The sequence below is a fragment of the Haliotis rufescens genome, unplaced genomic scaffold (assembly GCF_023055435.1).
Source record: "Haliotis rufescens isolate VD_foot unplaced genomic scaffold, xgHalRufe1.0.p SCAF_9, whole genome shotgun sequence".
Taxonomy (NCBI): domain Eukaryota; kingdom Metazoa; phylum Mollusca; class Gastropoda; order Lepetellida; family Haliotidae; genus Haliotis; species Haliotis rufescens.
This window is the reverse complement of record NW_025964383.1, coordinates 5,675,526-5,689,284: the sequence shown is the minus strand read 5'-3', so window position 1 is coordinate 5,689,284 and position 13,759 is coordinate 5,675,526. Positions and strand designations below refer to the sequence as shown.

Here is a 13,759-nt window from a genome sequence, read left to right as displayed (position 1 = left end):
CGACACTACGTAAGGAGGAAAGACGTACCTCCGACACTATGTAAGGAGGAAAGACGTACCTCCGACACTACGTAAGGAGGAAAGACGTACCTCCGACACTACGTAAGGGGGAAAGACGTACCTCCGACACTACGTAAGGGGGAAAGACGTACCTCCGACACTACGTAAGGAGGAAAGACGTACCTCCGACACTATGTAAGGAGGAAAGAAGTACCTCCGACACTACGTAAGGAGGAAAGACGTACCTCCGACACTATGTAAGGAGGAAAGACGTACCTCCGACACTACGTAAGGAGGAAAGACGTACCTCCGACACTACGTAAGGGGGAAAGACGTACCTCCGACACTACGTAAGGGGGAAAGACGTACCTCCGACACTACGTAAGGAGGAAAGACGTACCTCCGATACTACGTAAGGGGGAAAGACGTACCTCCGACACTACGTAAGGGGGAAAGACGTACCTCCGACACTATGTAAGGGGGAAAGACGTACCTCCGACACTATGTAAGGAGGAAAGACGTACCTCCGACACTAAGTAAGGGGGAAAGACGTACGTCCGACACTACGTAAGGAGGAAAGACGTACCTCCGACACTACGTAAGGGGGAAAGACGTACCTCCGACACTACGTAAGGAGAGAAGTATCTCCGACACTACGTAAGGAGGAAAGACGTACATCCGACACTACGTAAGGAGGAAAGACGTACCTCCGACACTATGTAAGGAGGAAAGACGTACCTCCGACACTACGTAAGGAGGAAAGACGTACCTCCGACACTACGTAAGGGGGAAAGACGTACCTCCGACACTACGTAAGGGGGAAAGACGTACCTCCGACACTACGTAAGGAGGAAAGACGTACCTCCGACACTATGTAAGGAGGAAAGAAGTACCTCCGACACTACGTAAGGAGGAAAGACGTACCTCCGACACTATGTAAGGAGGAAAGACGTACCTCCGACACTACGTAAGGAGGAAAGACGTACCTCCGACACTACGTAAGGGGGAAAGACGTACCTCCGACACTACGTAAGGAGGAAAGACGTACCTCCGATACTACGTAAGGGGGAAAGACGTACCTCCGACACTACGTAAGGGGGAAAGACGTACCTCCGACACTATGTAAGGGGGAAAGACGTACCTCCGACACTATGTAAGGAGGAAAGACGTACCTCCGACACTAAGTAAGGGGGAAAGACGTACGTCCGACACTACGTAAGGAGGAAAGACGTACCTCCGACACTACGTAAGGGGGAAAGACGTACCTCCGACACTATGTAAGGAGGAAAGAAGTACCTCATAAGGAGGAAAGGCGTACTTCCCACACTACGTAAGGGGGAAAGAAGTACCTCACACACTACATAAGGAGAGAAGTATTTCTGTGGCTGTGCGTAGCACAGGACGAACACAGCAGGGATATCCAAGTAACACAGGCACCCTCAACTCCGTGGGGAAACCATCGCTTTGGTGAGAAGATCACACATTCACTATACAGAGGAAGGGCTATCTTGTGAACTAATAGTGCAGTGACATCAGAAACTGTACAAGTTTATCTGTAAAGCTACTGTGAAAGAGTGAGTGAGTGAGTTTGGTTTTACGCCGTTTTTAGCAATATTCCAGCAATATCACGGCGGGGGACACCAGAAATGGGCTTCACACATTGTACCCATGTCGGGATTCGAACCCGGGTCTTCGGCGTGACGATCGAACGCTTTAACCACTAGGCTACCCGACCGCCCCTACTGTGAAAGAGGCAGTGGAGTGGCGTGGTTGATTTTGTATATTTGTACATTCTTGCTGTTATTAATTCATTGTGTGTATTAGGTTTGTTATTATTAATAGATAAGTATTAGTATTGTGTGATATAGACTATTAGTATTGTTAGAAGTAGACCATTAGTATTAGTATTGTGTTAGTATTGTTAGAAGTAGACCATTAGTATTAGTATTGTGTTAGTATTGTTAGAAGTAGACCATTAGTATTGTGTTAGAATTGTTAGAAGTAGACCATTAGTATTGTGTTAGTATTGTTAGAAGTAGTCCATTAGTATTAGTATTGTGTTAGTATTGTTAGAAGTAGACCATTAGTATTGTGTTAGTATTGTTAGAAGTAGACCATTAGTATTGTGTTAGTATTGTTAGAAGTAGACCATTAGTATTAGTATTAGTATTGGTTGGTTTAACGCAGCACTCAGCAATGTTCCAGCTATATGACGGCGGTCTGTAAATAATTGTGTCTACGCCAGACAATCCAGTGATTGATATAATGAGCATCGATCCACGCACTTGGGATCGATGACTTGCATCAACCAAGTCAGCGAGCCTGACCACCCGATCACGTAATTTCCATGGAAGGGTCAGTGGTCAATACTACTGAGACAACATACTGGCGCCAATAAACGTGCAGTTTGTGCAGGCGATGTTACATAAACCGACATACCTGTCATCAAACCTGCAGTCTAAGAGGTAATCTTTCTGGAGTGGCTGTTGAGTAAAAAGATGTCCTCGCTTTTGTTCTCAAATTGGTTTATTAAAAAATCTTGTCGAGGAAATGATAGAATAGGCAACATGGACGGATTGTTGTTTGTACACTTTGTTCATGAAACATGGAATGTACCACAAATGGTATCACAGGTAAATCAATATGTACAAGAAGGAACATGTCAAGATGCTAAATACAAACAAAGATAAAACAGTCACAGAAACACCATACAGTGTGAGAGTTCAGCCTATGTTACCGCTTATACCGGTAGATGAAAACCAAGCCTCGCTTTCACACAGGTTATAAATAGATTCAATGCTAAAATCCCCATAGTGACGTCACAACCCCTGTCACAGGAAGTGAAAAATCCTGGGCCTACCTCATATAAAACTTTTATTACAAATCCTATATGAACATGTAGTGTTTTCATATATTTCCCATTTCCACATATGTCAATTTATCAAAATACTACCAAAATATAACCCATCCATGCACTGTAGAAGTTGTGAGAACATGTTTATTGAAGTCACGTGACCTCAAAATATTCTCTCACAGGGTAGAAGTCATTCACAAAAATATGGGTTCCATCTATCTTAAGGGGAGGAGGGGCCAATTCCTATGTTTCCTGCAATCACTGATCACTAAGCTTCATATATCCAACTTAAAATAGGAGGAGCTACAACTGTAAACATGTTTTTAATTGGATAAAAGACAGTCCCCAGTTTCCCCCTCGAAGTGACCAAAAAGTCCCACACAGAGCAGCCAGATACATAAATAAATCTGGCACCTTACTGATAGCATCACATCCTAATGACAGATATGTTACTTTAGGGCAGTTTTACACCGTTTGTTTAAATTTGTGTTGACTGATATGTCATTGAGGGTCTAATTTGTGTGTCAGGGGTCTAAACTGATGGTTTACAGGTTGTGGTGTTTGACATTTGGTTCTTTCTGTCTTAAGCTGTCTGGACATAGTTTGTGAGTGTTATCACACTGAACAGACATTTGCGCTTAAATAAATCAGAACTTAAATCTCAAATATGTATTGGTTTGTTAGTTTTAATTAGGAAAAGTAACCCTTCACAGCACCGGAAGTAGTCAAGATTTTAGTCACGTGACCAGTAAAATGATTGGCTCAAACCCATCATCTGCTGTAGCAGTATTCTACTGTTTCTGTTGTGTTTGACGATTGCTTTTGGATTATACCTTGGCTATTGCATTTTTATCCAATCATGGCCAAATTGTGTGTTTCAACTGTTATTTTCTTGGCACTCACTTGGAATACCAGTTTCTTACTAACTATTTATCATGATGCGACTTCCAACTGACACCACTGAATATTTGTCAAGAAAGGTATGAACATATTGGAATTCTGACGCCTCTAAAACTAATGAATTTTCAAGTGGAAAATATCAAGAGTACATTTTTACAAATAAGGCTTGTGTATGCATTAATATTATGTAGAACTTGTAAACGCCAGCAGAATTTTGCATCTTGTGAATGTGTGTGCATTTATGCCATCCAAAAAGTCAGAAAGGAAATAGAAACAAAAGCTGGAATGATGGCATTCCTCCTGAGAAAAAATGTAAGACATCGTATCATTATGGTAGCCCATGCAGCCCGTCAGGTATGCATACAGTTGGGAACATTTTATCAAAGATGGTCCCCATCATGAAATGAATAAACCTTATCACCCAGGTGAAAAGCATGAATATTCAGTGAATATATTTCGTAACATGGAAAACTAATAAAAGTACAAAAACACAGTTGTTTTAGTAGCAACCTGTTTATCCAGCTGACAAAGTGTGTGAGTGAGTTGGGTTTAACGCCGCTTTTAACAGTATTCCAGTTATATCGCGGCGTGTCAGCTTAATGTGGGAGGAAAGCCCGAAGTGATGCAGGTCTCAGACGGTTACCACTTCGGTGAAACCCACGAGCACGGGTATGGTGCTGACAAACCTAGAAACATAATCGGGGCGAACCGGGATTCGAACCCACAATCATAGGTTTCTGGCATGCCCAAGGGACGCAACTCTGCACAACGAATCGTAGCGCCTTAGACGACTGGGCCACCCGTGCCCCCCTTATCCAGCTGACAGAAACTAGAGAGTGAATATGTCATCTGCTAGCAAATTGTATTTACTGTTTGTAGGTCGCATTTGAGAACGAGGCTTGGTTTTTACGGGAAAAGATATCAATTTCAAAATTGAGGCTAAGCTCGCACACTGATAGCATTCAGCTGAGTGAGATTGATTTGCAAGTCATGAACCATCTATAGCACTCCTGTCCAGGAGCTAGACATACCCTAGATGTAAGGTGTCACATCTAGACTTTCCCATGAAGAATTTTCAATAAATGACAACATGTCATCGCTCATACGACTTAAACTTAACAATAACCTAGTTGTGATTACCTGTAGCAGGGTGAAGGCTGATACCCGGACTTGCAAGCAGGGCAGTGTGACTACCGGTAATGTTTATGTGTACAGAACAACCTGTAAATGTTGTCTCAGTCTGAGGTCACATGCACAGTAAGTTTCTTTTCACTGATGGATTTGAATAGTACATGATTCACCCTAACAGATCGGAGACCATACAGGTCAGTTAGGTATAGGTCATACATAATGACAGGACATGCCTGTAGTACAATTTGATTTAATGGTACAATGGCTGCCATGTTGGATCTAGACATGCACACATGTAAATTCGCTTAAGGACTTATGCCAGCACTGGAGTTGATGCTTGTGTCAGGTACATATCACATCACAATAAACAAGGTTGTTTAGTGCTAGACACAGACTTTCTTATTGGTTACCATGTCCATTCTGGTTTACAGTATGTTTAGGCTAAAAAAAAGAAGAAGTCTTGTTTCGCAGGCACAGCTGCATCCTCACAAAGTCTGCCGCATGTTTTGGTTCCATTTTCTAAAACACTAAAAAATCCTTAAATAATATGCGTCTCGAAAACACGCCCCCCGGCAGTGAAATGTTGCAATGTAGCGTGCCGTTTCTTGCCTTTACATGCACATTGGTTCACTGCTCACCTTGTGTTATGGTCATGGTAGCAAAATAAGAGTTTGTGTGCTAGTTTTGCCGTTTGCAAATTTGGTCAATGAAAACATGAAATTTACAAAAAAACATCACTAGACTTGATGATTTACAAATTATATGGTATTTGTTTACTGTATGGGGTAAATGTTTCATATGCAGAGATTAAGATTATGTGTATATTTGTCTTGTAAAATAAGCCTGAAATAGCAATCAGCTGGACACGTTCTCCTAGATCTACGGGTGATTTAGTTTAATATATACTTAATATCATGGTAAATATCATAACTGAAAAGAAATTTCAATACAGTGATAGGAAGACCGAAGACTTTAAGACTTTGTGCTGACAATAACGTCTTTGCGTTGAGAAATATAATTGAAGCTCATTGTGTGAGTGTATTATGCACACACTGGTGGTCAAACGGTAGTCCAATACTGTATTCCAGTATTTTACTCAAGGAATACATTTATGTAGGGAGGTCATTTCCGACTGTTTATTTAGTTACATACTTGTTAGGACACAAAATAAAAGTGGTCGCCCACCCGCAATATATTTTCAAAAGCCATTGCCTGAGAACGAATTCTTTTATTTTTTAAGCCTTTAATAGGGCAAGCAAGCAAGGCGTCTCTGTCCTTGACCACCACCTCTATATCTTATCATATTCCATACGATATCATAGTACTCTTGATGTTGTCATTTGTCAATTAACGAGACTGTGATTTAATAAGGTTACTTTCATTCATCTCAGTAGGCCTGACTTGATACCCAGACTATAGCAGGGTATACACTGTGTCATAATCATAATCTAAACTACAGATTGAAGTTGAAAATGACATTCAGACAAGCGATGTAGAGTATGCATCTCAAACTTGTGTCATCGATCCATTATAATGATCGATGAACAAACATTGATACTGACATTGACGTTCTCATGAAATCTGCTATTTGTATAAGTAGTTCCTGACTGCTAATAGGCTACTGTTTGTGGAGGTGAGGCCAGTAGATCACGTTGTGGAGGGCGTTGGCCCTGGGCGGGATCGGTGAGATGTACTGGACGCCGATGTACTTCCTCCTGATGGACGCTCGCGCTCCTTCTGATATTCCATTTCTATCTTGGCCTCAATCTTCTCCCAATCAACTTCAATCTGAAACATGCATATTTCATAAGTGACACTACTACTTTAATGATGGAAACAAATACATGAAATGGATTTGATCCATTAACATCCTGAACAGGAACACATCCGCACCATGTTTACCTGGGACATATGACCAACATCAGGGGCACAATATTCAAATACTAACAGAAAAAAGTAATTGTGCCTCAAATAAAGTCCAGTAAAATTAAATATATTCTAAAATTAAGTGCTGCATCTTTCAATACATATTCATAAAGACACCTTGACTTTAAGGTCCTGATTCAGGATGCACAATTTATATATGTTTTAACTTATCCTGCATTACTCCTAAATGCATTTACAGTGAGAAAGAGCTGTGAGGTCTTGCTGAAGAAGAAGTTGTTTCAACTAGCTGAGTGGTTAACCCTACCCCACAGCTCCCATGTGAAGGGGTGATGCCATGGGTCATCACATTACTGGTGTCACCCAAGGAATAAAGACCTGTGTTGAAATCTCAACATATTTCATAGAATCCTTTACGTGTTGACAAACTCTAGAGTTTTCTTTGTGAACTATATTGTGCTTATGGTTCGTGTTTTCATTTTTTTCATATGGTTTATGCCATAGCATAAATATTTAAGGCCTGATGATGGTATTCACCACGGTAACCACAGGTGTGTTGTTGTTTCAAGTTACCATCTTGAACATTGTTCATGGTCGTGCTTTTTTTCTGTATTTTTTGTATTGCCTGGTAATACATTTATTGTTGTATTTTTGCAATAATATTGTTTATGAAAGTGGTGGTGTTTCACGTTGTTTGCGTAAACTTGTTTATCATAAACCCACATGGCTGGGACAAACAGTTAAAGCATACATAATCGGGCGGGGACGCATTTTGATTACACCCTGTTATTATTGCAGGTACATTCCAAGTTGTAGCAAGTGTTGCTATAATAAGTCTGGGTGGAATCTACATCCATTGTGCTTAAATTGCACCACCATCTGCACCCAGACTTCCAAATGTAAAGACTGTCTCCCACTTTCCCCAACAGCTTTCGCAAAATATATCCAAGCGTCATGGAAACAGCATTCCCTGTAGGCCAGGATACACCAACGCCATAAAATGTCGACGCTTATGAACCTTTTACGCCTCCCCCGACAACATCTGTCACCACCTATATGTCGCCTATGTTCACTTCTGTCTACTCTCAGGTGCCAATTTTGCCCCCTTTAATGGACAAGTATCTGCCATTCACTCTGGGGTATCCAGCTTTGCCGGAGACGAGACTGCCCTCAAGGCCGTGGTTCACGTTTCACACTCTGCATCCTTCAAACCCTCCAGTTTAGGCAACTACCACCACGGGGGGAACTCTCTCAAGCCACTCGGACATGACTCCTCCACTTTTCGCAGCAGGAACCAAGTAAAAGGGAAGTCTTCGGATCATACCAGCCTCGACGTGACGTTTCCCAAGGAGGGAGCTGTGAGCATTGTTTCGAGAGACACAGACAACTGGGACCTCCCACCTCCAGTTGTTCCCATTGTTGAGACCCCGGTAGGTGGGAGGCTAGGTCAATGCAGGCGAAATTGGGAAATCTTGGGGGACCCATACAACGTAAACATTCTGCGCTTAGGGTACGAACTCACTCTGAGAGACGATCCGCCTCTGACATCATCGCCAATAGCAGATGCTTACCCCTCTACTCAACAGCAACTACTGCGCTCAAACATCGACATGCTGGTGGCCAAAGAGGCCATAGAGATTTCCACTCCCCAGCCATATCACCAGGCTTCTATTCGCCAATATTCCTTATCCCCAAGAAGGACTCGGACCAATTCTGAATGATACACAATCTCGCCACCTTCAACAAGCGCTACCTGGCACATCCACTATACTTCCGGATGACGACACTCAGGCTACGCACGTCCAAGAAATAGGCTCACGACTCACTCACTGATCAGCCTGGATATCCAGGATGCTTACTTACACATACCAATCCATCCCAACGATAGGAAATTCCTCTGTTTCATCTTCAATGGAATCCACTATGAATGGGCAATGATCCCATTTGGCATTTCCTCGGCCCCGTGGCTATTTACTCGCATCACCAAGTCGATAGCCACCTTCCTCCACCAGACGAATGTCCAGTTCGAGGCGTATATAGTCGACTTCCTCCTGAAACACCATCAGAGGGTCTTAGCAATGTCTCCTACATGAACTTGGATGGATCCTCAATGTGCAGAAGTCAGAGCTCACATCTTCGTTCAATCTCCAATTCATCGGAGGCTTATTTCAAACCAACCAGACCTCCATTCTGTACTAAGGAACAGGTGGCACCGAATGTAACTCCACCTACTCCCTGCACTCCAGGCAGGAGGCTCCAACTGCGCCCCATACAGATGTTACTTGGCCCCTACATCAGGCTCCAAGATCAGTTAGAATCCATCTTCCTCCTCGACCGTCTCAAACCCCACCTCCGATGGTGGACGGTGGAATCAAATGTCTTAGGTGGCGTCTTCTTGACAGAGCTTACGACCTTGTTACACCTATTCATCAACATCTCTCTTTTAGGATCCAGAGTGCACATGGAGGCTGTGGTCCGCCGCTCAACAACAGTTGCACATCAACAACCTCAAACTTGAGGCGCTCATACTTGCTCTCTCTCACTGGAAACAGACACTCCTGCACACTTGGATCACCATATCGACGCACAACATCACTGTCGTATGGTGCCTCTGCAATCATGTAACGACCCACTCCCTCTAACTCCTACAACAAACATTCTGATTCTTCCACTTAGTCAATCAATTGGAACTATAGTTTCGGTTCCAACACATACCAGGCTGTTGCAACATCCTTGCAGACACCCTCTTAAGCCCAGACAAGGTAGCTCCTACAGAGTGGAAACTACATCAGGACGCCTTTGCTCTTGTCTGTCAGAGTCTCAGCCACCCAAACATAAACCTGTTTGCCACCAGCCACAACTACCAGGTCCGGACGTTCATATCATAGCCACAGACTTGGACAGTCGACGCCTTCAGCGTCCCCTTCAACCACCACCGACCCTCTCGAATTTTCAGACTGGCCAAATTTGCTGATGTATTGCCTTGCAAACGGTCCGTCAGACACGATAGGTTACATTTGCATGTCTGGTACAATTACAAGAGCCTTAAGTGCAAAGGACTACTCAGCTAGAGCGGTGAGGGCAATTACCCTTGGGCATAGACCATCAAACAGGGGTCTGTACGACGACAACTGGAGCTCCTTCGAAATTCTACTGTTTTTGCACCAAAAGCTTCATCTGAAGAGTAAGCACAATCTACCTTGTGGCCCTCAAATCGGAAAATCGGAGATCTTAGAACTCCAAGCTTTACTTCGCTCCTTCCGTCTGGAAGACCAGAAGGCCAAGTTTTGACCCCCAGCGAACGTGGTCCTTACACTACTGACAGGCGCGCCTTTTGAACCACTCCATTCAGAGTTGTATTATAACTGCACTAGAAAGTCTTCCTATTGCCTCTAGCTCTAAATGATCTACATGTGCTAGACGTTACACGTGTCCGGTTTGAGCAAGGAGCTTATGAATCTGTTCATCTCGGACTTCATAGCCATGAATCAACTCCCAGGACAGCCCAACCGATCCTCCCTCATTCCACCCCTATTTTCGATAGTGGGGACCAAGGATGAACAAGAACAAATACTGGTAAGGGTGCTACAATGTTTTACTCGACGCTCCAAGAATTGCCGTGGACAACACCGCTGCCTCTTCATACCGGTATCAACGACATCACAGGTTGAAGTCAGCTGCACCCACCCCGATCGCCCTCTGGCATCACACCATCATTCTTGCGGCCTACAACGCTGGGGAACCCTCTGAGAGCCAGCAACCCGTAAGAGATCCGTGTGGTCGCCTCCACCATGTCGCACCACAGCAACTGCTCCAAATGCACCATATGCTGCTTCTGGCGTCTTCGCCAGCAACTACCTGCGAGTTGTTGCCTTGGAAGATGTGGAAGGCATACACAGCTTTGGCCCTTTGATGATTGCCCAGCAGGTCACTACTACAAGATGCTTTTGACGCTCCATCATGTCCAGAGCCAGCCTTGTTTCTTCTCTGGTGCGTGTCACCCCAGATTAGAAGGCTACATGGCATACATCAGTTCTAGACTTTAATTTCATTTAACTTCCATGACTGCATTGATACCTGGACTTCACGCATATCTCACTTTCTCCCTCCTTGTCAACAGGAATGGTCATTTGATGCCGGGATATCGCCTTTGCTGATTGGCTGGAGTTTTGGAGAATTTTATTGAAGATCACTTCTCAAGGTATGCCCTCCTCCACCGTACCAACGGATAAAGATAACTTAAGGAGTAGTGCAGGATAAGTTTAAAAAATCTAGTAAAATCCCAGATATTTATCATATTTGTATTCTTATTCTGCATTACTATGTCTAAAGTGGCCCGCCAATCACAGACCTACTTCCCAAAGATGCAGCAAGACCTCACACAGCTCTTTCTCACTGCCAAGAACAAGCAGTAAATGCATTAAGGAGTAATGCAGGATAAGTATACAAATATAAAAATATCTAGGATTTTATTAAGTTTGTGTGTTTGTTTAGAGCATGACAGGTTTTTTAACGTTTTTCAGGTGCTAATAAAAACACTTTTGTTTAACCGTAAATAACGTTTACGCAATACCAAGGGTTGCTGAAAGTCAACATCTATGCACCATGGGCATGCAAGTTGCAAGACATTATAATGTTTTTCAAAACACAATATCACAGGGTTTTATACGATGCACAAATGTGTGTCCATTACACAGATTGAGACTGGATGCAGAAAAAGTTTATACTGTGCCCTGAGGGACATCAAGGTAAAATCCTGCGTTCATCTGTTTGGTGACGTTATTTCCAGGTGGGCAACACTCATTATCTGGTGATAAGGAATACGAGGTATTACTAACAGTAACCAAAGATCTCATTTCTTACCCGAAATATAACGGGATGAAACTCAATGATGTTTATCGCCTGCAAAATGGCTATTCCTTTTAAAAAACGCTAGCTCTTTTCAAGTTTTGTCATTAATGTAAGTAAAACTAGTAAAATCCTAGATATTTTTTATATATGTATACTTATCATGCATTACTCCTTAAAGCATATTAGTTTATTACTGCTTGTTCTTGACAGAGAAAAGAGCTGTGTGAAGGTCTTTGCTTGAAGAAGTTGTTCCAACTAGCTGAGAGGCCAACCCTATCACACAGCTCCCACATGGCCAGAGGAAGTGACGTCACGGATCCAAACATTACTCTGGAGTCCGAAACATCAGAATGCATCGTTGGGAGGCAGCTCTGCAATGGGTGGGCCTCTTTAGACACAGTAATGCAGGACAAGTATACAAACATAAAAAATATCTAGGATTTTACTAGATTTTTTACTTATCCTGCATTACTCCTTAATAGTCCAGGCAATCTAGGCCATTTTTTCACTAAACTTGGAACAAATTGCAACAGAATTTATTTTACCATAATGCATTTCTACAAGGTCCCGAAAACAACATCCTAAAAGTCCCAAGCAATCCCGGTTTGGGAAATATGTCTAATTTCCATAATAATATGGCCACCAATTATCAATATATCTTCCATATGTCAGATGAGGGTCAATGTTTTGATGAAAAAATGCATGTGTTGTCTTGCGAAATATCCATGTTATGTTTCTAAAAAGATATTCATAACTCCTGAACGTTTTCGATTATTGACAAATCTGCAAAAATTCAAGATGGCCACCAATTTCAAGATGGCCAAGTTTCCTAAATGTGTGTTTAAAAGGTTGAATCGTTTATCTCTAAAACAGTGTGCTACGACTTATATGCATATAACTTGGCACACTAACTCACTGAAGTATAGTTAACACTTTTAGATAAGAAATTCCGTCACCAGAGCCCCCTGGTGGCCCAACATTCCAAGATGGCCTCCAAGAGTTTAATGGCTAGACATAGAATGTCAAGACACTGTTGGTCTCTGATGACATATTTGAGTGATTTGAAGTTCTACATTGGGGTAAACAGACCCAAGGATATATGTAGAATACTCAATCATTTGAATAAATCCAATATGACCACGAAATATCAATATTTATCTCCTAAATGACATGTTTTGGCGAGTTTAGATATCAATGTTGATTGTTATTGTCTGAATCTACTTATTAACATGACAATAAAGGCTATAACAAGTTTTGTTTTCATTCCTGTAAATACTTGTTGGAAACAAGGATGACCTATATGAGGTCCTCTCAGAATTTACCCCAAACTAGTTGTTTCACTAGATTCGATGAGTTATCTCCCTTGTGGTTCATTTGTGGAAATCCATTGCAGCCACCAAATACCAATATTTGAATATAAATCTGAAAACATTTGATCCACTGCTCTTTCCGTTACATGATTGTGTGATTCATGAACATCATCAGCTTGTACAATGGCATTCCCCGCACACAACACTTAAATGAGACCATATTTCTGGTAAGTGCTTGTTCTTGTTTTACAGGGAGGCACGGGTGGCCCAGTCGCCCGGAAAATCGGGCAGCTACTGTCCAAGTCCCACACACGGCTGCCCGATAAATCGGGCGGCACGACCGTGTTTACAAAATCTCTCTTTCTACTTCCTTTCTCGTGTGTAATCTCGTTCTAAATATGGAAACGAGATCTACACGTAATGACACGTCATTCGATGGAATTTCCCAGTATTTTTGGCGCGAAAATCGCGAATATGTCACCTGTTTTCGCAACAGGTATTTTTCACGCTTGAATCGTAAATATAGCGTAATGGCGGCCAACTACGATTCAGATAGCGATCAGATGAATAACAACAACTCTATCGGGAATAATAATGTGTTTGATTTGAATAAAGGGATTAAAGGGGAGAGGGAATTTTGCGAATATTTTCGTGAAGATTTTGACGGTTTCGACGAGGTGTCCCCCGGCCAACTTTCAAGAATGGGAGTGGCAGAGGGACCACAACGGTGGAGTCATCAGGGATTTTGAAGAGGCGACCAGACTCAAGAATATATATTGACACGGTGAGTGAAGTATCGTGCTATTGATTTTTTCCAACTGTTTTACAA

The 13,759-nt window shown here is 42.5% G+C and overlaps 1 protein-coding gene across 1 annotated transcript in view; it reads right to left on the bottom strand.

Moving 5' to 3' along the window:
• Positions 1-2,506: 2,506 nt before the first annotated feature.
• The window catches only part of LOC124151449 (intraflagellar transport protein 80 homolog), a 132,805-nt gene continuing 121,552 nt past the window's right edge, over positions 2,507-13,759 (bottom strand). Inside the window, exon 19 of the mRNA XM_046523927.2 lies at positions 2,507-6,673. Coding sequence (XP_046379883.1) covers positions 6,533-6,673 — 141 coding nt within the window. The 3' untranslated portion in view covers positions 2,507-6,532. The remainder of the gene's footprint in view (positions 6,674-13,759) is intronic.